General features: G+C 43.2%; 5 protein-coding genes across 5 annotated transcripts; 2 read left to right on the top strand and 3 right to left on the bottom strand.

Moving 5' to 3' along the window:
- Nucleotides 1-4638: 4638 nt before the first annotated feature.
- Bfra_012374 (uncharacterized protein) lies at nucleotides 4639-8251 on the top strand (the record flags this gene model as incomplete). Its single annotated transcript, XM_037342691.1, has 2 exons — nucleotides 4639-5211; nucleotides 5261-8251. 2 exons carry the CDS (start codon nucleotides 4639-4641, stop codon nucleotides 8249-8251), a joined length of 3564 nt encoding a protein of 1187 aa, XP_037187413.1.
- Nucleotides 8252-10814: 2563 nt separating this feature from the next.
- Bfra_012373 (putative cobalamin-independent methionine synthase protein) lies at nucleotides 10815-13297 on the top strand (the record flags this gene model as incomplete). Its single annotated transcript, XM_037342690.1, has 4 exons — nucleotides 10815-10825; nucleotides 10882-10937; nucleotides 10995-11158; nucleotides 11222-13297. 4 exons carry the CDS (start codon nucleotides 10815-10817, stop codon nucleotides 13295-13297), a joined length of 2307 nt encoding a protein of 768 aa, XP_037187412.1.
- A 5491-nt stretch (nucleotides 13298-18788) lies between these two features.
- Nucleotides 18789-20204, bottom strand: Bfra_012372 (uncharacterized protein; the record flags this gene model as incomplete). Its single annotated transcript, XM_037342689.1, has 3 exons — nucleotides 18789-18935; nucleotides 19031-19101; nucleotides 20102-20204. 3 exons carry the CDS (start codon nucleotides 20202-20204, stop codon nucleotides 18789-18791), a joined length of 321 nt encoding a protein of 106 aa, XP_037187411.1.
- Nucleotides 20205-20719: 515 nt separating this feature from the next.
- On the bottom strand, nucleotides 20720-21506 carry Bfra_012371 (uncharacterized protein; the record flags this gene model as incomplete). The annotated part of the gene is made up of 2 exons (XM_037342688.1): nucleotides 20720-21054; nucleotides 21128-21506. The coding sequence occupies 2 exons, from the start codon at nucleotides 21504-21506 to the stop codon at nucleotides 20720-20722; spliced, it is 714 nt and encodes a 237-aa protein (XP_037187410.1).
- Nucleotides 21507-23645: 2139 nt separating this feature from the next.
- On the bottom strand, nucleotides 23646-25358 carry Bfra_012370 (putative methionine protein; the record flags this gene model as incomplete). The annotated part of the gene is made up of 2 exons (XM_037342687.1): nucleotides 23646-24188; nucleotides 24264-25358. 2 exons carry the CDS (start codon nucleotides 25356-25358, stop codon nucleotides 23646-23648), a joined length of 1638 nt encoding a protein of 545 aa, XP_037187409.1.
- Between the last annotated feature and the right edge of the window lie 327 nt (nucleotides 25359-25685).

The following is a 25685-nucleotide window of genomic DNA, read 5'->3' as shown; positions in this document are numbered from 1 at the left end:
AGAGAATACGAAAAGAGACAAATCTAGCCAGTGGCGACGGAATCCCCAACTTTTCGGATACGGCGAAGTTGCTTGAACGTTGGCACGTTGGCACGTTGGTTAGAAGTTTCTTTTGTTGATTGATTAACTCGTAAATTGAAGACGTCAGTAATTTCCTAGAAACGAATTTGACCGCGCTCTTTTATCATGAATGAATCTCCAAAGATAAAATCAAAGGAATAGGTGGTGGGGACGGAGATACAAAATCTCATAACATTAACACTCAAAGTCAAGGGAAAAAGCATGGCGGCAACCACACACACTATGACTGCACTGCATATAGATTGTATTCAATCGGATCGCAGTAAAAGAAGAGTTCTGATAGAAATATCCCACGTCGATCGATGTATTGAAACCTACTTGCTGCTGTGACCACACTTGTAACATGATTTGTTGGAACGATGGAAAAATGGTCTTTTGGGCAGATATACTTCCGACCTCTAGATTATCGTGAGGCTGTCAATGATACACAAAAAGCTGAGCCGTGAACAACTCCAGCCAAGGATATTATTTGATTCATCTGCTACGACGTCAATGTATATACATGCCAGGTATGCTTATGTAGTATACATCATGTAGAGTCTGTGTGAGGTCTAATCCATGGTTGAGTACCTGTTGTAGCTGAGCATGAGAGCTTGAAAGAAGAAGGTAGAAAGGTGTTTTTCTGGTGCCTTATACTACACAACACGAGAAGCTGTACAACTTCATTCTCTCTCGTTTCCAGGAATCAGGAAATATCGTCCCCATTTCTCAGAAGTTGTCTCAGTCTAGACGAACAGCCGTAACCATTTTCACACATTCGGTAATTGTGACGGACAGATACTGCGCTGCGCCTTATGGACTTCAAGGGCATGACAGATGTCCAAAAGACGCGCAGGTTCTAAGACTCGATTGAGTACAGTACGCCGGTACCCCGGAGGGTTCTTTCAAGGGCAGCTGTTAGACCCCCGAGTATTACCCCAAATAGGACAGAGATGGGGGGGGAATTTAAATTATCACTACCAATCAAGAGCCCCTGTGAATGAAATTCCTTCGATTATCCCTTCAGCATTGGCCTGGAAAGGAAGAATGGATTGTGAAGCACATTTTGATTTCAATATCACACGATTCGACCTATAAAATACCTTGCCTTGTGTTTACTCCTTGACCGTTCCTTGAACAAGCATGAAATGCAGCACAGAGCTGAAGAAGAATCAACGTCTTTCTTCGCATCACATGGAGGGGAACAGACATCAATATCAAGCCTTGAAGAAAAGTTCGAATCTGAGAAGTGGTTGATCAGGGCCAGATGCTTTTGTTCCGTCAACCCATCGCAATGCCTGGCCTCTTGGATAGTCTCAACAATGCCAAAACGGGACTGATGGACCCCTCCCTCTTGCGTGACTTTCTCCAATTCCATTCGGGTTTTCCCTGTCACATCTTTCACGAAACAGTAGAACTCGGACTAGAATCGAATGCCATTGATATTGAATTTATCTGAATCTTCCCAGTATCAATTCGATTCGTGGGACTGCTTTTCAATTCCCTCTCTTACCTTGATTCATAACATTCTCACACTCTCTAGTGCAGTAATTCGTAACCCCTTCACTGCCTCCTTGCCATTTTCACTCCCATCAATTGGTTCTTTGCAAACCCGAGAATCCTACACCATCAATCAAGCAAAGCGCAGCCCAGGCACAGTTCTTTAATTGGTATGTGCGGCCGTTTCGTCACTCCCTCTTTCGGTGTTCTCTTACTCCACTAAATCTCACGAGTAGCCCTTGCATATCATATCGAATTGAATTAACGTGCCGAGCGTGCATCTCATGAGAGGGAAAAGAAGCAAAGAGCAGCGACAGGGTTTGAACAAGTGAAGCTAGGGAAAATGGTAAAAATTGTCGAACCGTCAGTCGGTCGTCAAAGTAACAGAAAAGAAAGCTAGAATCCTTGTTAATATGGCATGGCTGCTGTGTCCTCCGCTCCGTCGAGCTAATTGATTGATCATTAAACCTTACTTTTCGTATCCTTACTGTTTACTCGGTGGATTGAGAAGTTCATATTATTGGAGCAGGAAGAGAGAGGTAGTATGGTACTTTACTTTGGATCTGATCTGATAGGGAATGGCCATTTTATGAACAGCATTGCGTCCCTACTGGAAAGCCACCGAAAAATAAGAACTCACATACGGATGGTATTGCAACCGTCTCCTTGGATCGCTACCAGAGAATCATGGGAAAATCAATTACAAATCCTTGTTAAAGTTTTTTCGGTATTTTCATAATAATGATTATTAGAGTAAAAGATGTGTGCCGGTAGCAGCGAAGAGGGAAAAGAGAGTAAAGTCTATCTAAAGAGTTGAAGAGAATGGAAAGTCCTACAGTCCCATTATTATATTACATCAATCATTGTCAGGGCCGAGAGTACTTTTTCCCCTTCACTCTCTGTCAACACCAAACATCAAAAGAAATCATTGAATTAAAATCTAAGCTCTGAAATCCACAACGACATCCACCCGAATTCCACATTTACAACTACCTAGGTAGATTTCTTGTTTGCACGGTGCACAATTTCCCAAATCTGGGGGACCCATTTCATTACAAGGTAAGAGAAGAAGTACAAACCTGGGAACTCCGCCAAAAGGAAGATAGTGGTCCTTGAGTAATAGAAAACGAGAGCGAGAGAGTGTGTGATAGATAGCGAGAGTGAGGGTGAGCGATAGAGAGGAAGTGGGAGGAAAGGAAAGGAAAGGGAAGGGAAGGGAAGAGGGCAAAATCCTTCCACCGATTCTCTTGAATCCGACATTCACTTCGACTACAACCACAACCTCAACCTCCACTACATTGACATTGGCATTGACATTGACACTGACATTGAGATCAACATCGACACATCGACATCTCCAACTACAACCAAGCACGACTGCCAAAAATACCACACAGCGACAGGCGATCAACGGCCGATAACATCTTCATGTAAAAGAGTCTACGAATTGAAACTCGATAGGATCTCTTCCCATCAATTGACAAGATTCAAAGCAAGCAATCTCTCTCCACAAACTTCAACTCAATTCACTTCACCTCGTTCAGTCGTTCATTCATTACGTCGTTTATTTATCAATAATTATCACCTACTTGTTACCATTTGAATCCTCTCTCTGAGAGCCTTCAACAGAAAAGAGAAGAAGGAAGGGTTGCATATGCGAAGAAAAATCGATCGACCGAGTCAATTCCTTGAACCCTTGCATTATATCTGTGCATCATCCATACCGGCCCATACATAGGGTACTATACCACACTATACCATACCACACCATACCATACCATATTCCTCGTACACCCAAGGGCATTACACCCAATACCCAACACCTCACACCACCAAAATACACCATCCACTCACCCACCTTGACAACCTTGAAAGTACCTTGTTTTAAGTACAAGTACCTTAACAAGTACCTTACCTGGACTTCTTATTACTTGCACCTCTCAAATCAATCAATTTGGATTTCCTGCATGTTCTGCACATACATACACATACTGCATACTACAAACTACATACTACATACTACATACATACATACACACACATACTTATCTATATTCTTCCTTCCTTCTCTCCTTCCTCTACTTTTGTACTCTTGCTGTGCCAGAGTTACAATCTAAACTTACTTACAACGGAGCAAAGAGAGTGGGGTTTATTGTATTGCCTTTCCCGGTCTCGATCCAATTCCTCGATTTTCCTTTTTTTGACAATTCAAGTTTCAACGCATTGATTTCTCGCGTTTGGAGCATCACAAAAATCATAGCCACATAAGTGCATCCGAGACCCCCCCAGTGTGATTGACAAATCGACGGCCGCACATCAAGGGTTCTGAAATCTCTTGACTTGATACACTAACTGCTTTGCTGTCAACTGGTGTCAAAGTACAATACATCCCGACTTTAATAAACTTTTTCCGCGTGGCATAAAGTTTATTGCGATTCAGGGTCCTCCGGTCTTGTCAACTAAGCTTTCCTAGTCGACAACACTCACCACAACGACGACTTAATTATTTAAGCTAGAGATCAAAGACACGACTCTTCTTCCTTAAATACGAAACATCACAAGGAAAAACGATCGCTTTTTCCTTTTTTCGAGTATTGGTAGTCACTTACGAGAATCGTCTTTTCGACTAGTTCATTGGTAAGTCTCTCCCGAGACCAAGGTTCAGCCAATTTTGGTATGCACCTCTCCATCCCAGTCAAGCTTCTCAGAATGACATGACATTCCACACATCCCCCACTCCTCATTCCTCTCCATAACCAAAACAACACTTGATTCTTATCCAAAGGGTTCTTGCTAATCTCCACTATCACTATCAGATTGTGTTTACCGTTCGACGAATATAGAGGTCGATTCTACAAAGGAAGCACTGGGGAAAATAACATCAAAACAAAAGCATTACAATCGCATCGCAAAACTTCCGGATTATTATCTCGTTGGGTCATATCGAATCCTAAGACTAAAAGTGTGGACGACGTCTTGAGACATTCAATATAACTGCAATTTGCAAATCTACCCCAAGCCATTCAACTAGGATATTGATAGGAAAACACCCATGATATCTTTGAAAGGCGGACCATCATGGTGAACTCGCAGGAGTCTGAGCATTCCAAGCGAACGAGTGCACAGGTAGCACCTCTTACAATACATAAGGGTCGACCGCGCGGAAACAGCAACGCATCATCCTCAAAACACAAAAGAAACACTTCATCCAGAAGTAGTAACCAAACAACGTCAACAGGAAGTCAATCACAAATCACGCCCCCCGCCACTCCCAATGGTTCTCGAGAAAATCTAAATCAAATGGAGCCTCCTCCGGTATTTCACAGCTTCTTGAGGGCATTTTACCCTTTTCATCCTGAATATGCTATTTCGGATTCTTCGGTCACGCTTCCACTAAACGAAGGGGATGTGGTTTTAGTGCATTCAATACACACCAATGGTTGGGCAGATGGGACACTACTCGTTTCTGGCGCGCGTGGTTGGTTGCCCACCAACTATTGTGAAGCCTACGATCCAGATTCCATGAGGAACTTATTAAAGGCATTGCTAAACTTTTGGGATCTCCTACGGAGTGGTTTAACTAGTGATAGTGAGATATTTGGCAACCAACAATTCATGCGAGGTATTATCGCAGGAGTCAGATATTTACTAGTAAGGATCTTCTAGCTTTTTTGAATCATGTTTGCTAATACGGAAAAAGGAAAAATCGAACTGCCTTACTCGTGAATCACCGATTGTACAGAGCAACGATAACCTCCGAAAGAATAGAAAGGCTCTTTTGTCCGATCTATCGGCCCTGGTCAAAACCGCCAAACAATTGCAGGATTTTGCTACCTGTTCCTCAGTGGGAGCAGACACGGAAACTGTGAACGATATTATCGATGAGATGATTTTGAAAGCTTTCAAAATTGTTGTGAGAGGTATAAAATTCTTGGACAATTTGGAGGAGGATGCGAAATTACGACAGGCCGTCCATAAAGTCATGACAACCGTTACTGAGGAATCATATGTTCCACCCACTCCACCAGCGGACTCGACGTCATTTAGCGGGACACCGCATACAGACCCTGCATACGACACGGCATCTCACAGAAGCTCGATCCGAAGTTCGACGAGCGCCGCTTCCAGTTCCCTGCAATCGGAAGAGCAGAACAAACGACAGTCACACAAACGGATATCGACTGCGTACCCAGCGGTAACATCGCGTCCATTATCCATTTCTTCGATTCAGGCTAAAAGGGCTTCCGTATCTCACCGTGTTTCACTTATCGCCTCTGTACCCGCTGAACAACGTCAAAATCTTGTTTCTGAGAGATTGAACTCTAGTCACGATACATTTCTCTCATATTTGGGATCATTCATCGGAAGGCTTCATCTACAAAGCCAGTCTTCTCAAGGGTTGCTGTCGTCAGTTAGGCAGTCAGTAACTGCTGGCCAAGGTTTATTGATTGTAGTCGAAGCAGTATGTGCTCACGACAGCCAGAGCGCCGACTCGTTGAACAATGCTCGGAACGCAATGTATGATAGAATCAGTAAATTGGCGTTGGCAGCTCGGGATATAATTAGCTCATCAGGTGTTGAAGAAGACGACGTTGTAATGGCTCAACAAAATGGGGGGCTACTAATGGCGGCCACAGGATGTGTTAAAGCTGCTGGAGAAGTAGTAGCAAAGACCAAATTCGTGATTGAGCGAATTGGCGACTTCGAATTCGAACCAGTCGAAGGTCTTGGAATTAACGTTGCCTCGATAGGCGGCACAATCGAACAAGCGGCACGAAGCCCCGAAGTTAGTGCTGCCGTACCGGAACAGCCTTCATCGCGTCCTCCTCCACCACCTCTAGTCATTCCAGATGTTTACGAGAAACCATTACCAGAGATACCCCTTAGCTCTCCGCCAGCGGCAGAAACCAAGCGAATGTCGAATCGACTTTCGAACACCTCCATTCTACCCCCACTGCCAAAAATGGGCGCTCCTCTGATGAGCCAAGAAGATTACAGTCCTTCCGATCGTAACTCAACAAGCGATGGAGAATTTCAATCATACAGATCTGGCAGTATCGCAGTGTCTAGCACTGGAGCTAGTAGTAGTTACACACGCGATTCGGAGATGAGCATGGTTTCGCAAACTTCTACTAGGGCGACTACTCCAGATCTAACAGCTTACGAACCAAGAAGCAAGCCATCTTTGTCAAGTATCAGCATAGCTGAAAGCCAATCAACATTCGCCGATGATCCATATGATCTCGAATCGAGGATGCTTGAGAAGACGTTCGCACACGAGTTACTACACAATAAGGAGGGTCAAATTACCGGCGGTTCACTGGCGGCATTGGTAGAACGACTTACTACACACGATTCAACACCCGACTCCATGTTTGTTTCAACCTTTTATCTTACTTTCAGATTGTTCGCGTCTCCCGTTGAGCTTGCCACAGCTCTGGTTGATCGCTTTGAATATGTTGTCGAGAGTCCTCATATCGCAGGACCGGTAAGATTAAGAGTTTACAATGTATTCAAGGGCTGGCTGGAATCTCATTGGAGAAAGGTCTCTGATTACGCTGCGCTCTCAATTATCGAAACCTTCGCGAATGATAAGCTTAAGGCTGCTCTCCCCGCAGCTGGCAAACGACTTTCGGAGTTGGCTCAAAAGGTGTCTTCTATGGATGGACCTCTGGTGCCAAGGCTCGTTTCCTCAATCGGAAAGATTAGCACATCTCTCGGTCAATATGTACCAGCCGATGTACCAGTCCCTCCTGTCGTTGTAACAAGAAGCCAAGCCGCAGTTTTGAAGAATTGGAAAATGGGTGGTAGCAATCCATCCATTCTCGAGTTTGATCCACTTGAATTGGCCCGTCAATTGACCATCAAGGAGATGAATATATTTTGCTCCATTATGCCAGAGGAACTTCTCGGGGCCGCATGGACTAAGGCCAGAAAGGGTGGTTCATGTGCGGTAAATGTTAGAGCTATGGCGACATTGTCAACAGATCTTTCTAACCTTGTCGCCGACACAATCTTGCAACACGACGACGTTAAGAAGAGAGCCATTATCATCAAGCATTGGATCAAAATTGCGCATGAATGCCTCAAGCTCAACAATTATGATTCGTTGATGGCGATCATTTGCTCGCTTAATTCATCTACTATTGTTAGATTGAAGAAAACCTGGGACTTGGTATCTCAAAAGCGAAAGGAAATGCTCAAGGCGCTACAAGCAATTGTGGAGCCAGAGAAGAATTACGCCTGCCTTCGACGTAGACTCCATGACCATGTCCCTCCATGCCTTCCATTTGTTGGTACCTACCTCACAGATTTGACATTTGTCGATGCTGGTAACCCATCTGCAAAGCAATTGGCTGACGGCACATCTGTCATTAACTTTGACAAACACACTCGCACGGCTAAAATCATCGGCGAACTACAACGCTTTCAGATCCCTTATCGCCTGGCAGAAGTTCCGGAACTTCAAGAGTGGCTTCAAGCTCAAATTGTTCACGTCAAATCCGCCTCGGATAATGAGAACGTTCAGCAATATTACCGAAAGTCTTTACTCCTGGAGCCACGCGATATCTTAGTTACGAGGCCTAGTCCTGTGGACTCGGCAGTTTCTTTCGGCTCTCTGCATGGAAAGGATAAATTTGATCTTTTTGGATGGACTCATTCAAAGGATAAATCACAAACACCTATTTAAACATTCTTTGATATCATTCTCGACCTTCATCATTCGCACTTACTCCGGATTCGGAACACATTATACACACATCATCATGATATCCAGCTGATTTGATACCCCCGCACTTTGAATAGCGTTTTAGCGAATGATCTTTTTACCCTTAGGAGTTATACACGGCGTTCTCGACAGGTGGCTCATGGAAGCTATGGCTGTTACTTTCGAATTGTTTCACATTACACTTTTACATACTTGAATACCATCACATTTGGGTATCAAGATTCGGCCCAGGGAAGGATAAAAAAAGCTCTTCTTATACTTATAATTGTATACTGGTCGAATGGGAATTGTACATCATATCTTTTTCTAGCTCTTTTTCTTTTCTTTTTGATTCTATCTTGTATTGTTTTTAAACAGCAAGCTCAACGGAATGAGTGAGCAGTGAGGGTCATTAGGGTATGCCTGGTCTGGTATGGTTGGAAAAGATGGGGTGGATGGAGTTGTGGAATATGAAAAGGCAATCATGCATTTTGGTGTGGGAACTCTCGGTGGTGCATTCAGATTATTGACAGGGGTTGTTTGTATGACACCTAAAAGCAATTGGTATAGGGATGAGCTCGCGCTCGACTTGTGGTTCTGATTCAGTCATACGTTGGAATTGGTATTTTGACCGGTGGGATGAGTGGAGAGGATTTTTTCGATGAGGATTCATGGATATGATTAGATGAGGATGGCGGGAATGGGTTGGGGAGGAATGGATGGATGGATGGACGGACAATAGTTAGATACCAATACCAGGCGGCAAAATCCAAGGCAAGATAAGATATGGCCGGGAAAGAGAAATGTTAATGAAGATTATGACCAACACATCGTGTTATGTATGCTTTTTGGTGATGAATTTCTGTGATGGTGACAAGCAATCAATCGATCAATCAATCAATTCATGTTCGTGTTCGTGTTTTCAGAAGAAAATTAATGTAGCGTAACGAATGGGATGAACCTTGAATGAAGGATGGGAAACAGTCGTAGCAGAGGAAATCGAGGGAAGAAAAGAAAGCAAAAGGATAGATGAGTCCGGAGGATTGATGTTCCTGGTGTGCATTAGGGTGCGGTGCGTGTTCGGAGGCCGATTTCCAGGGACCGACGGGGCTAGGGGGCCGAAGCGTTTTGAATTGTTTATTATGATTTTGGAGAGTGGGGTTTGAGTTTTTGAGTTTGGTGGGTGGTTTCTGAGTGGGTGGTGGGTTTTGAGTGGGGAGGGGAAGGGAAGGGAAGGGAAGGTTGGGGGCGAATTGGAGGGAGGGAGGAAGGAAGGGAGGGATGGAGGGATGGATAGATGGGAAGATGGGAGGATGGGAGGATGGAATTGAAGAGAGAGGGGTGGTTGGTGGTTGGTGGTTGGTGTGTAGTGTGTGTGTACAGTGATTGGTATGGAACATGCATACATGAGGAAGCATTTGGAGGGGTGGTGCTGGGTAAGATGGGTTTGTAGATTGTCTAGAGTTTGTGTATCGTCTAGAGTTTGAGGAGTTGAAAGAGTTTACACGTTTACACTGGGCGAGTCTGTACTCCTCCTACTGATCGATAAAAGGTTCATGAATCAGAAACATCGAGGACCGAGTGTTGCTGTTGTACATACACATCACTTGTATCCCGAGGTGATAGGTAGTGTCTACGTGTCTTTGCAGTTTTGGGTGCCAGCCATGGTGAATGAAGGATTGACATTCAAGAACAATGCAGCTGGATGGCATTGTTCTTTTTGCTTTGTAGATGAACGTGAGCAAGTGAGTTGTTGGATTGAATGAAAGCAGAACCCACACCATTTGACAAATGAGAATTGATCATCCATACATCCAGTGATCTTCGGTGGCAATGGAGAAAAGCATTGTCATTGCCAATAACGTCTTCAAATATCTCCTCCTCATTAGTATCCTATATCCTAATTCACCTGGCAATTGATGATTGCACCATCTCAGCTAGCAACATTGATAACTCATTGACCCCACCAACCCACCAACACAGGTCACAGAAAGATCCCAGTGTCCGAAATCTCTGCAAATCACGTGCTAGTATTCTTATCTCGTACCTCAAATGTGACTCCACTCTCCACGCTAGTCCTAGGCGGGGTTCCTCAAAGACAAGGGTAGGTGGAAAAAGTAAAGAGAGGGGTGGGTGATGGGTGATGAGTGATGGGTGTTGCCTTTCAAGGGCCGGCCAATCTTCTTTCCTCACTTATTAAAGACAAGAAGAAAAGCTTCTCTCCTCTTCTTCCCTTCCATCTATCTTACTCTCACACACACACACACACACACCGCTTCACATCTTCTCTTCCTCTTTTTGACTACAAATACAACCAAGAGTGCACTCGGAATTTCCATTCAGAGTGTTCATTTCAATTTACTTTCTTCTCTTCTGTTCTCTCCATAGAATCGAATAGAAAAAGTGTTCGACCAATCAATCCATCAATCTCCGACTTCGCTGTCTAGTTTCACCTGCTAGCACGCAATCCGTGGTCGGTTTAAATACTTCGACTTCACCCATCTTTTACCTTTGAACTTCATCATCACATTTCAATACCGCAAATATGGTTCAATCGTAAGTTGCATCCATCTGCCATGTACTCCTACAGCTATTAACCATATCAACGACAGATCCGTTCTTGGTTTCCCTCGCATGGGAGCTCTCAGAGATCTCAAGAAAGCTACTGGTAAGATTTGTTACCTCACAATGCTACCCCACATTGGATACTAACAAATACCAACAGAGGCATACTGGAGTCAAAAGATCTCTCAAGATGATCTCCTTGCTGAGGCAAAGAGACTTCGTCTTGCTCACTGGAAGATCCAAAAGGATGCCGGTGTCGATATCATCCCATCCAACGACTTCGCTCTCTACGATCAAGTTCTTACTCACATCCAAGACTTTGGTGTAAGCATTCCAATCTCATCTGCAGATCCAAATGTAACATGTCACTAACTCTTCTCTCTACAGGCTACCCCAGAAAGATACACCAAGCATGGTCTCGACCCAATCGATCAATACTTTGCTATGGGACGTGGTCACCAACGTGATGGTGTTGATGTTTCATCCTTGGAGATGGTAAAGTGGTTCGACTCTAACTACCATTACGTCAAGCCAACTCTCCAAGACAACCAAGCTTTCAAGCTCACCTCCGACCCAAAGGCTGTTCGTGAGTTCAAGGAAGCCAAGGATGCTGGTATCACCACCCGACCCGTCTTGGTTGGTCCAGTTTCTTTCCTCCACCTCGGAAAGCCAGACCGTGGACAATCCGTTGACCCAATTGATCTTTTGGACAACCTCCTCCCAGTTTACATTGAGCTCCTTAAGCAACTTAAGGCTGCTGGTGCCGAGACTGTTCAAATTGATGAGCCAACTCTTGTCTTCGATCTTCCATCCAAGACCAAGGCTGCTTTCAAGCCAACTTACGAGAAGCTCGCCAGCTTAGGTGATGAGATCCCAAAGATTGTCTTCGCCACATACTTTGGTGACATCGTCCACAACATTGATGCTCTCCCAACTGACATCTATGCTGTCCACGTTGATTTGGTCCGTAACCCAGAGCAATTGGAGACTGTCATCTCCGCTTTGGGATCCAAGACCATCTTGTCCGCTGGTGTTGTTGATGGACGTAACATCTGGAAGACCAACCTCAAGCGTGCTATTGAGACTGTTGAGTCTGCTGTCCAAAAGCTCGGAAAGGACCGTGTCATTGTTGCCACTTCCTCTTCCCTTCTCCACACCCCACACACCCTCGCAAGCGAGAAGAAGCTTGACCCAGAAATTGCTGATTGGTTCTCTTTCGCTTCCGAGAAGGTTGTTGAAGTTGCCATCATCGCTAAGGCTGTTACTGAGGGACCAGCTTCCGTCCGCGCTGAGCTCGAGGCTAACGCCAAGTCCATTCAAGCTCGTGCTTCTTCCAAGAGAACCAACGACCCCAAGGTCAAGGAACGTCAATCCAAGATTGTCGAGAAGGATTACAACAGAATCTCCGAGTTCCCAGAACGTATTGCTCAACAACAAAAGGCTTTGGGTCTTCCTCTTTTCCCAACCACCACCATCGGTTCTTTCCCACAAACCAAGGAGATCCGTATTCAACGTAACAAGTTCACTAAGGGTGAAATCACTGCGGAGGAGTACGAGAAGTTCATTGAGAAGGAGATTCAAGATGTTGTCAAGGTTCAAGAAGAACTTGACCTTGACGTCTACGTTCACGGTGAGCCAGAACGTAACGACATGGTTCAATACTTCGGTGAACGTCTCGATGGTTATGCCTTCACCACCCACGCATGGGTTCAATCATATGGTTCCCGTTGTGTTCGTCCTCCTATCATCGTTGGTGATATCTCTCGCCCAGCACCAATGACTGTTAAGGAGTCCAAATACGCTGTCTCCATCTCCAAGAAGCCAATGAAGGGTATGTTGACTGGTCCAATCACTTGTTTGAGATGGTCCTTCCCTCGTGATGATGTTCATCAATCCGTCCAAGCTGAGCAACTTGCTTTGGCTCTCCGTGATGAGGTTGTTGATCTCGAGGCTGCTGGTGTTTACGTCATTCAAGTCGATGAGCCAGCTCTTCGTGAGGGTCTTCCTCTTCGTCGTGGAAAGGAGCGTGAGGCTTACCTTGACTGGGCCGTTAAGTCTTTCAGACTTTCCGTCTCTGGTGTCCAAGATTCCACTCAAATCCACTCTCACTTCTGTTACTCTGAGTTCCAGGATTTCTTCCACGCCATTGCCGCTCTTGACGCTGATGTTCTCTCCATTGAGAACTCCAAGTCTGATGCTAAGCTCCTCAAGGTCTTTGTTGATGAGGCTTACCCACGTCACATTGGTCCAGGTGTTTATGACATTCACTCTCCTCGTGTTCCATCCGAGCAAGAGATCAAGGACCGAATTGAGGAGATGTTGCAATTCCTCAAGCCAGAGCAACTTTGGATTGATCCTGATTGTGGTCTTAAGACTCGTCAATGGGCTGAGACTAAGGCTGCTTTGACCAACATGGTCAACGCTGCCAAGTTTTACCGTCAAAAGTATGCCAACAAGGCATAAATTTCACTTCCCATCTATGTCTTAATAGGGGATGTGATTTGAAGATGATGTTATGAGCTTTTTCTTTTTCTTTTTTTTTTACTATAATGTCTGCGGTTCTTTAACCAATGGGAACGACTTCAACATCGGCGTTTCTTGGTTGGGGCATTGAAGACAAAAAGCGATTTGTTATTGTGAGCGTTGCTTGGGAGTTTTCAACAGCATAGGGCGGTAGTCCCTCGGTGGGTAACAGATGATCCATCAACCGGACATCTTGGTGGCGTGGCGCATGAATGACATATGAAATATGACGGGAAATGAGAAAAAGGGGATGGGGATTTTGGGACTCTTGTGACGTTAAACCAACTTTACTATCTTGATGATAGTCAAGGAGGACGACAATGAGTGGTTATTTGGTGGAGGATGCTAGATATGATAAAAGTAGTAAAATATACCCTCTTCAACCGGGAAAAATATTTGTGCTGTGTGCAATGATTTGGGATGTGAAGTGATGTGATGTTTCTTGTATTATCTTGTGTGTTGGGGTTCTCTTCATTTTTTGAGTTATATTTGACATCCCAGAAGGAAAATATCAAGTTTTTTCTGAAACATTTCTCGTCATTACTTTACTCTTCTGTTGTCAGTGATCCTCTTGCTGTATACTTTAAATATTTCACTTTAAATATTTTTCTTTATTATTTCATGTTTTTTGATTCATAGATTGTTGAAAGAAAGACCACTCAGTTGCGGAGAAAATTATAACTTTCATTTGATATATATCGTCTTCAACCCTACGTGCCTACCTACCTACCTACCTACCTACCTACCTACCTACCTACCTACCTACCTGATTCTAAGTTCTAAATTTTCACGAAGCGAAAGTCTCAAGGAGAAGAAGATCAAGTTTTTTTTAAGTTTTTTTTTTGTTTCAATATGATGATGCGATTTTAGCAACGTGTAGGAGGTCTAGAGGGAGGGAGGGAGGTTAGCTTGGGGAGCTCGGCAATTCTAGAAGCTGGTGGATTTGATTCAATTTAGAAGGAGATTTTTTGAAGGAGATCTTTGTAGGAGATTTTGGAAGGAGATTTTGGAAGGAGATTTTGGAAGGAGATTTTGGAAGGATGACTGGTTGGCTTTTTTCTTTGTGTCTGTCTGTGTGTGTGTGTGTGTGGATGGATGGGTAGATGGTTTTGGTGGGTAGATGGGTAGATAGGTAGATGAGTAAAAGGGTGAATGGGTAGGTCGATGGATAGATGAATGAATGAATGAATGAATGAATAGATACAAAGGAGGTAAAAGGGGGTGAAACGAGGGGGTAGTGGGTTTACAAATGTATTCGTATTTTGATGGTTTAGATGGGTTTATAAAAGGGTGAGAGGAAAGGTGAGAGGAGGGGTGGTGGATTGATGTTGGATGTATAGTAGGTGGGTGGATGGATGGATGGATTATGATGTATTGTTGAGGAGAATCTTGGAAGAATCTTGGGTTTTTGAGGGGAGGGATGGTGATTTTGGGATGGGTTGGGATGGGATGAGATGGGATGGAATAGAATAGGGCAAAATAGGATTAATTAACTCGCATATGATCAAGGGGGGAGTTATATCTACAAGTCAATTGATAAATAGGTAGATAGATAAGATTGGATTTGCTCAGTGTTTATAATTTGATTTAATTCGATATAATTTGATATAATAACTACATTATCAATAATCAGAAGATCCACTCAAAAGAATACAAAGCTAGACTTACCTGATTTATTGAATGTTTCTCCCAACTCGAAATTCCTTTCTAATTGTGAGAAGAATGTATAGCTTTGGTAGGTAGGTAGGTAGGTAGGTAGATCTAGGCTGAGCTGAGCTGGTTGGATTAGGTTGGGTTGGGTTATATATCTATTGAGATTTGGAATATATATAAGATTTTGTGTATGTGTATGTATATGTTCTTTGTAATGGAGATGGAGATGGAGATTGATTGTACTTCTGTGGTAGATGAAGGCTTATTTAAAAAGTTTGGTGGAAAATGGATTGGAATGGGTGGGATGTGGGTAGGTTCATAGGGAGGGAGGGGGGTGGGTAGGTAGGATTTGATTATATACTGTTTGGTGCTGAAGGATGTGTATTTTTATTTTATTTTTATGTTCTTGATAATCTGTGATGTGTATGAGTATGTAATTATAGATAACTTTCTACATTGATATTGACTTGTGGGGTTTGATTTCGGCTGGGTTGATTATTCATTTTGGTGGGTTGAGAGGGAGGGGTATGGGATTGGGATGGGATGAGGTGGGAATGGAAAGGAGTGTTTGGTTTGGGATGGTGTAGAGGATGTGGAGGATGTGGAGGATGTGCTTTTATTTTATTGTGTGCATTGGAATGGAAGTAGATAATCAGTTTCGATTGTTGCTGTTATAGATAGATAGTTGGCTCTTATTGTTTGAGTTTTAAGTAGATATTGATTCTTGATTGTTTGGATTGGAAGTAGACAACCAGTATATCCATCAGGAGAAGCGAGAACCACGACCCATCCAAGATAAATCATCCAGAAGCGGTTGTGCGGCATTTCACAACGAGGTTTTCGATTCGGTACTGACTTCTTCAGTTTCAACTGCCTTAAAGTACGTCCTCGGACTATCTCTGTTCTGGTCACGCTGACCGTTCTTGCAGAATAAACTCGGTCGCCAACTCCTTACCAAATCTGCAATTGATAGCCGAAGTTGTGGAGAGTGAAGGATATGAAGGAGAGATCTCTACAAAAATTGCTATCCTTGACACAGGGATACATCCTTCGCGTACATTGCGCAACAAGATCCGCCATTGTCAAAATTTTGCGAGCCTTTCGATGAAGCTAGAGATGCCGAATCTACTTGGCATGGATCGAATATGGTTCACATACTACACACAGTAGCACCATCTGCTGAGATATATGTCGAAAAACTGAAGAAGTCAACGATGCTGTCTGCGTGGTCACAGTATGTCTTCGTCTCTGACTTTGCGGCATGGAGCTAATATGGCTAATGACGGGCATTTATATATGCTAGAGACATCTGGAAGGTGGAAATCATTTCGATGGCTTTTGAATTCAAGGATGAAAACACTGAAGTGCTAAATGCATCAATGATACCCATAAATACCATATTGATGTATGCTGCTGCATCAAGTCATGGTGTGAGTGAGGATCCTCCAATCATGTTTCTAGCTCGAGTGAAGAATCAAGTGATGTGTATCAATGCAGCAGATGGGGATGGTAGTTCTTCAGAGTGCAACGCTCGCCACACACAAGATGAGAAAACCTCACTATCTTAGGGAAGCTGTTCAGGGTATTTGTTTGCATTGTTATATTTTTGTTTATCTTGTCTTGCTATCGATCGTTTGTTTTAATCTGGAGATCAAGATTTCAATGGTTACTTTTGTCATCTATTCGGCGCATGTTTTCGATTTCGTCTCTTTACGCTAAGCGCATCTTCCTGTCTTTCTTGGTATATATTTGATGTCAGCTCATGATTTTAATACACAATACATGTGCCCCTGCAACATTCGAATTCTGATGTAGCATGGTTGGTGAACCAATAGTAATTAAAACGTTGCATACCCAGCAAATGGAACTGAGCAGGCGAAGGCGTATTTATATATCAGTTTGATAAGGGTGTATATAAGGATAGCGCGTGGAACAGAGGAGTGCGGGGCGATGACCTGAGATATTTTTTTCCTCAAAAGATTTTCAGTGAATGATTGGGTCAATTTATTTGATTTTCATTTGATTTTACATAGCACATGAGAGCTCTTCCAGTGTTATAGACCAAGTTAAGGGTGACAGGGGTTGAAAATTTGGCGGATGTATAAGGATCAGAAGTTCCAGGATCTCTAGTCATTAGGGGTGTTATACCATGGATGTACCACCCGCATATTCTCTACTTGTAGGACTTGTGGGTAAGAGTTGTGGTTTGCGGATACGATGTGAGAAGGATATTGGTGGCATGAAGGATGAGCTGCGGAAGAGTGGAAGGGGATAGATGGAGATAACAATGGAATTCTGTATGGTCGTCTTTGCTCTTGTTTGTTTCTATCATCTCTTGTTTTCATCGATTTACTAATGTTCCTAAAAATTACCATCGTTTTTCTACGTGTAGTCGTCTGATGTTTTCTTCGTCCCCATCGCTTAATATTTGAGTTCCCTTGTATTTTTGCGGAAACTAGTGGGCCTCTACATCCTCATTTTACCCAGCCCTTAACATTGGAGCTTCAAGCAGACAACTTCCGTGCGAGTACTATTTTTCTGTTTGTATGGTTGAAAGTTAAAAAGGAGATGAGGTATTGTTTATAATGGCTTCGAAGGTATTTGGGTATCAATGACAAGCGAGAGAGTGGGTGTTAAGCAAGGCGGGGTAAGGCTTGGAGATGAGGGGTCAAAGAGGAGTCGAAGGATAAATTAGTGAATGAACCTCCATTCCTTGCGCATGCGCAAGAATTCACATTATGTCGCGCATGGCCTAAGCTGAATCATCAACCAGAGAGGTTCTTGGGACGCAAGACAAGCTTACTTAAACCTTCAGGCATTCCCTAGTTTTTGAATCATCACGATCACAACTAAGATGTGGGCAGAGTATAATGGCTGCCTGTTTCTATTCGTGATAGAACTCTTGAAGTGACAAGGAACACAGATGTGGATTAAGAAGCAATAAGGAGGTAGCAGGACAAAAATGGAGATAAAACTATAGCTCTGGGACTCTGAGACTTCCATCATTGCCATTCATTTTGTATTTTGTTTTATCGTCATTAATCCCATCTATTCTATATTCACTGATTTCCATCCATACGATTCTAATCTTCGCTGTTGTTTGTTACCATTTTAAACCCCATCAGGTGCAAGATTGGAAAGAGGACGATATGGAAGGGCTAAATTGTTCTAGAACTTCTAGCCCGAATTACTTCAATAATTCGTTTGGATTCAATGTTTGTGTCTCATTGGCTCTGAAGAGTTTTCGTGTGAGACTTTTGGCAGGAGTCAACGGGCAGAGGAATATAATTTATAATGCCATTAGTGAGGTGAATGTGCTTGTTGATTCTGATCTTAACTTTGATGGACTACAGATGTACCCAGAGGGCATCAAACATGTATTTCCTACGTATTTTAGTGCTTGCGGAGACTGAGGTCCTTCAAGGTGAAGTCTTGACAAAACACAACTTTCTCCCCACTCTTAGGTAGGGCAGTAATGTATTGTAAAACTCTGTTTGCGTGGAGAAAGAAGGGGAATTGGTATGATAAGGCAGAGTAAGCCAAACAAAGGCAAAGAACTTTAGCAATTATCGCGTTGCATTGCTATTTCAAAATGAATGGCTAGGATCTCCGATCCAAAATCTTTCAATCACCTATCCAAGCTGTCCATATCTCATTGTCTCCAAAATTCATCATCAATTCCACCCCGCTGGCCAGAAAGAAAACAATCGGAACATCAAACAAGCTTTGATTAGCCTGCTAGACCAAAATTGATTTTGAATATCAACATCATCCTATCCTACTTCTTGTCTGTTCCAGCTTGACCGGCATTTCCACCACCAGTACCTTGACCTGCTGCGGCTCCACCAGCGTTTGCGTTTCGATCTCCGGATCCTTGAGCGCGCGCGGCAAATCCTGAAGAGGACATGTCTTTACCGCCTTGGGCCTGTTGTAAGATATGTTAGCTTGGGTTGCAGTGATATACTACGGAGAACTTTAGATAGAATACATAGGCAGAGAGGAAGAAAATAAGAAACGTACTTGAGTTGATTGGATACGTGAAGCATCACCTTTGGTCATTTTTGCGGGCATATTTACGAGTTTTTTGGGTTCTGTGATGAGTTAGAGGTTCAGGCTTGACTGTGTCAGTGAATGGTCAATAATCCTCTATAAACACAACGACTTTTCCAACAGGAATAAGAACATGATTTGCAGAATGAAAATGGTCAAAATGAGTTAGAAACCAGGAAGTGTGAGAATGAAGAACTAAATGCTCACAGTTTTAGGTGATTGTATACGTGCGTGTGTGTGTGTGTGTATTTATGTACGTATGTATTTATGCGGCTTCTGATAAAATGGCTTGATGAGGGAAAATATTTGAAAAGTGGAAGAATGGTCAACATATATCCTCAAACTAAGGACTTCAGGAGCAAGAGCTCCGCGATTCACATGCAAGAAAAAGAGCAAAGTGTATGAGAAGTATGTTGCCGATGATTTCATACATTTCAATTCATGCAGAGCGAATGAAAATCAACTACCCCGCCCGCCGCCTCTCTTCAAAAATTTGCAGGTAATCATAACGTATGATTCCATCGGTGGATGTTGCAACCCGTTTCACATTATCGGATCTTTATTGGGAAACATATAAGAGAATTGCGGTAAGTGTTGCTTACTTTACTGCATGCTTTTTGATTAGAAACCAAGCAAAGCTGTCGGCAGTTCCCAGAATTTGTTGTCCATTTGATGTAAATCCTTGCGGCCAAGTACTCCATGAGGCGTTATTCGGAGGTTGAGATATTCATTCAACCGAACAATTGATTAGTTGAATGGGTAAACTCCGTTTGCAAACGCGAAACGCCCAATGATCAATGATTTAAACGAGTGACCTCCATTCTTCCTGTCACTATACTTGATCCTGGTATCTGATCAATTTTCGACGAAAAATCAACGAGGGTGGTATTGGCATTATTTTTACTGAGCGCATTGCATATTCTGTGAGATGTTACTGATGACGATTAGTGAAATTAGTGGACGCGGGGTAATCATATGTGTCGTAAGATTGGGGCGACGACATGCAATGTTGATCAATATGATCCCACTAAATCGAGTTACGCACATATTGCGAAAGTGAGATGTTCTGAGCTCGGTCTTTTTGAGGTATATTCAAAAATGCGTGGATAGTTGGACCCCGAGGCGTTTGATCATTCGTTGTCATTCTGGGCCTTGTCCAAAACATTTCGCCCCGGAGTTCGTATGGATAGAAGGAATCCCAGGAGCTATCCGTGAATGCCCAAAGATATGATTATGAAAAAGAAAAGGTTTGCCTTTTAGAAAGACATATGCCGATCAATCCCATACACAGTGTTTATGCCTGGCCATATACATGTAGATTATGCAACTTGTGAAATGAAAGAAGGCATTGGAAAAGATACGATGAAATAAGAGCAAATGGGAAGTGAACATGCTGCAAGCCTCCATATAATGTCAAAAACTTCAGCCAGAAAGGAGTTCCACGAAGTTTGCCAATCTCTGGAAATTTCGAGTCAATAGTCTGCCAATTGCATGTCTGAACTTCGATTCATGCTCCTTATTTTTCTTCTCATGGAGTTTTGGCATGACTTGCGTTGAAAATTACGACGCTTTTACAGGTGTATAAGATAAGATACAAAAGGTGACAATGCCATAAAAATAGGATTATGCCACTCCAGTGGTATCCCAAGAGTAGAATCATTAAATCAATGCTAAGATCAAGCCCAAGACTCCCATGGCAGACGCAGGCCTGACTTTTCCAACACCCGAGTTTGCAGTTGGTGCAGTAGCACTCGCGGAACTAGTAGTAGATCCAGTGGCCGCGACAGGCCTCGAGCTTGAAGAACTTGGGGAAGAAGTAGCTGCGGCAGCACTAGAGGTCGTTCTTGTGTCTGAATGCGTCACGCTGCTACTAGAACTTCTAGTACTTGGTGATGTTGCAGACGCACCCTCGACTGTTGTTTGTGATCCATCTGGCCCTGTATAAACGCCATTATAGACATTTCCAGTGCCTCCTACGTCATCTGCATAGTCCCCTATAAAATTAGTTAGTTTCATTCGTTGATATGAATCTTGCAGAACATGGCATTTCCATGCCAGAGAGCTCACCTGTCTCTTCATTCAAACAGAACAATGATCCATCAGTATATTCGTAGCATGTCTCATCGTTATAACAAGAGAGAGTATCACGCGTCCTTAGAATCAACTCGTCCTCGTCATCGTCGTCGTCGCCGCCACAAGCAGATCCTCCAACAGCATTGCATTCACCTTGGCTTTGCATCTCATAGCATACCTGTAAAGCCTTTGGATTGTTTGCATATTCGGCACAAGGATCTGAAGAAGATGTGCCTGAAGAGCCATTTGTTGTCCCTCCTGTTGTACTACCACTTTCGGCCCAAGAAATTGCGTTCGACGTTGTACATGTGGTCGAAGCAGCCAGACTAAAAGGCGAGACGACAAATAACACTGTTATTATAGATAGAAACATGGTGATAAACGGAAATTATGATGGTCTTGATTTGAGCAGATGTAATTTGCTCCGAGAAAAACGAATAAAATCAGAAACAACAATTGAGAAAATGAGAATATGTGTAAGAAAGTGTTTTTCGAATTAAAGATGCACTTCTGAGAACTGAGGATGAGACCGCATTCTTAATTATCCATAATGGAGACCGACAACAATACATACATTCTTTTTAAGAAGCATGAAGACTATGCAAACAAGAAATTTATTGGTTTGTTTACGAGAGGCAAGCCATTTTCCATGATCGTGCACAATGATCCCGTAAAAGAACCTATCAATATTGGGGAATTCGGTTCAATGTGACAGTTTTTTCGCCGAGTGAACTTTTCTCTGCATATTTCACGGTGCCCGTATTGGAAATTCGCTTCTTGGCAACAGCTAGCTCGAGACTCCCAGAGTAGTCATTGGATTGAGATATCAACAAAGTTTCAGACTGCCTAGCTGTACTTGTGCACCTGGCAACAATTTATTGACTGTCAGGCTTCCAAACTTACACATAGATGGATATAAATAATCGAGCCGTAAATGTTCAACTATAGCGCCTCTTTTTTTATCGGCTGAATCGATTAGCTAGCGAGCTTCCACGAGCTACCGTCTGTGGTCTCGATCTGTCCCGCACTACTGAGGCTGAAAAGTTTAAGCTCAATATTAAAACTTGGCAATATAAACTAACTCTTTGAAATACGAGAGCCTGGCGAGCAAAGAGTATTCCCAAGGACGTGATTCGAAGAGCCTCCAAATAGGCTGGGATTGAATTGCACATGCGGTTTCCTTTGGTCGCCGCTACTTAACGTGCCGAATATACTCGGCAGTGCACAAATAAATAATTGGGATTGTGATGATAGAAATGAGGTGAACGCGATTTGTACGCGAAAGTCGGAGGATCACCATAAGAATTTATGGTGACTAAGCATCTCACATGAACACGCCACTTCTCTGATGTGGTTCAATGACTATTGTTCAAAACAACTTTTGTACCATTGTTCTTCATTGGCATTGCTCTACTTACAACAACAATAAGTATCGGTATTGGTATGCGACATGATACAACTATAATACCATAGCCCAACGGAATAGATAATGGAATTCGACCAATTCACCAGTTGACATCCGCTTTCTATACATCGCCCGCGTCGCGAGATCACAGACCTAAGCAAAATAATTAGAACTTTCCCCCTCTGCAAATCTGCCGAACGAGATCATCCGCCGAAATGAGAACATTTCGAACGAACAACAAAATGAGATTCCACAATGGGCTAGAAAGAATTGGTTGAGAGTCCTGGATGAATTATAACGAGAATGATTGTGAAGGGACAAACTCGAATGTGATACTGGAGAAAGCTGTTAAAAATGCACACAAGAAGTCTCTATCTACAAGCTAATGCTAGAGTCTCCTATTGTGAAGTTGCCGAATATTTGTAATGGTGAGGAGGCATAGATTCTTCTCCTTCAATGAGCGAACTTTACCACGAGTCTTCCATCTTCCCTCGACCTCTCAAGCTCCATTACATCATTACATCACAACATTACATAATTTACATTTGCCTGGCCGAACAAGGGAAATAGAGTTCGTTTCGGAACACTGAAAAGCTCTCCTATTTGCGAACCCCATTCCATTTTCCTAGGACCACACCAAGCAGGCTTCAAGTAAGAATATCATAGTTTTGTTCTGTGCTTTTTTCATCTCAGGGTTAGATCACTTCATTTTAAGTGTTTCAAGTAGCTGGACTATGGCCAAAATTGAGCCCTCATCTGCTGTCAGATTTCTGTTCTATCGATATTCAAATGGCTTGACGTGACGTTTCTACTATCTGCCATTTTGTCATACTTTTATGTAGTCTCATTCGGCCTCAAGAACTCTTGTGTCATGGCTTCCTGTGAGGCCTAGGATCTCTAACCTTCGAGGCATTCTTAGCTACCCGGCTATCCACCAAGAGCTTCAATGTTCCCATCATGAATTCACATCGCAAGAATGTAATATTGCGAATTTTGTTCCGGCAACAAATCAACCTGATTGGCCGGGATCGCGCCATATTTACATTACTACCCCAATTTCCATCCAAAATATCTAAATGAACCTTCGCAATGCTATTATATCAGTCTTCAATCCTCATCCTTTACCTTAACCAACCTCGTAACACTCGTTCCATCTCCCAAAATCCCCACTTCTTCCTCAACTCTATACCCACCCCACCGTGGCAATCCCCAGAACACTACCGCCCACCAGCCCACCCCAAAAAGAATGATCCCCACCCCCACAATAGCGTATGTCGCATACCAAAACTCCACGTCCGCGCTTCCCTTCGTCGGTTTAAAAAAGGGGCCCGCGATTAACGCCAAACAAACCGCTATCCTAATCCAAACAGCCGGCAACCATGCTTTGAAAGGTCTTTTCAAATCTGGTCGACTATAGCGAAGATAGATTAGTCCCAGAGAGAGAGCTAATGCTGCGAATTGGCCCGGATAACCTTCAACGTCTAGGATGAAGTTGTAGACATCACCTCGAGGAGGTATGGCAATCACGAGGAAGGAGGGAATGTAGTGAACTATTAGACCGCCGAGTGGTGCACCGAAGGGAGCTGAGGAGGAGAGGTACTTAGAGTAGGGGAGGAAACCTTGACGAGCTATTTCTTGGTTTACGCGGGCCTAGTGACGCAGGGTTAATTTGGGATTTGGGGAATAGTGTCTTATATATGGCGAAATGAATGATTCAAAACTTACGAGTGTAAAAGTAACAACCATGACATTTCCGGCCGCACTAACCGCCACAGCTAATGGCAATAAAATCCGTCCCCCTACATCACCAAAAATTCTCTCGAAAAATAACGCAGCAATAAGTTGTCCACTTTCTTTCACTTCCTCCAGTGGAATCACAGATAAATACGCAAAATTGGCTAATAGATATAACGAACAAGCTGTAAACAAGGCAGCCGGCGCAACAGTTTTCAACGTTCTGACCGGATCCTTAACCTCGTTAAGAACATTATTCAAATTGGACAATCCTGCATAAGAATACGAAACTTTGAAAACAGCAGTTGTCAAAGTTCCCCAATGCCAATTTGAACCAGTCCAAAGTCCATCCCAGGAGAATCCCATTCTGGATAGTGTAGGGACTTGAGTTCCTGTTTCCGGAAGCTTGACACCGAATGCCACGACGAATATTCCGGTCAGGGCCATGAAGAGGACTAGTGCTACTTTAATCCATCCTAAGAAGTTTTGAATCCATATTCCAGTTTTGAGAAAACATCCATGGACGATTGTTATCCAGGTTAGGAGTCCCAAGGCGATAGCTTTTTGCCCTAATTCCGTGCCCTCAATTCCAAAAGCAAAAAGCACATATTCGCCAAAAACAATACAGTTACTTGCTGTAAAACCTAGCAGTACTGCTTGCACAGCTACAAGCGTACTGGCAAGAAATCGAGGTCGTGGATAGGTAAACTCAAGGTATACTTTTTCGCCTCCGGATCTAGGAAGCATGCAACCATATTCTAGAGAAATTTGAAGACCGAGCCAAGCAAGGATCGAACCTGCAACCCAGAGAAGCAAGGCAAGACCGATACTACCGGTTGTTTTGAGGATAGGTCCCGGGGTTGCAAAAATTCCAGAACCGATTACTCGGGATATGACGAGTATGTAGGCGCTTGACCAGGACAGGTTACGACCTAAAGTGCTGGTTTCGGGGATGGTATCGTCTTCTATTTGACGAGAGGGCTTGGATTTCGGAGAGGAAAGGGAGTTGACGGAGGTTGAACGAGAGGAGAGAAGAGGTTCCGACTCGAGGGCTGATGAGTCGGCGGAACTTGTTGATGTAGACATTTTGGGGGATATTGAAAAACGCAGCTACGATCGCATGATTCTCATACGCTGGTATTAGAGAACTATACGGTTTTAGCATCAAGAAGTCTCGTAATGCTGCAGACAATTATATTGTATTGAGATAAAAGCCACGAGTAAAGTCGTTATCGCATTGGTATGTGACGATCTGGAACGTAAAATTTCAATATCCGACGACAGAAGAATGGACTTTATCATGAAAGAGCAAAGGAAACACTTCAGCGAGCAGGTTCAGATTTGGAAATAATTATCTTCAATACAAAATCCGCATCTTTAGCAGTCTTCAATTTTTAGATCGATAGCAGCTCA

The sequence above is a fragment of the Botrytis fragariae genome, assembly GCF_013461495.1.
Source record: "Botrytis fragariae strain BVB16 chromosome Unknown tig00000274, whole genome shotgun sequence".
Lineage (NCBI taxonomy): Eukaryota > Fungi > Ascomycota > Leotiomycetes > Helotiales > Sclerotiniaceae > Botrytis > Botrytis fragariae.
Note: the sequence above shows the minus strand (reverse complement) of the source record. Positions and strands in the feature narration are given on the sequence as shown.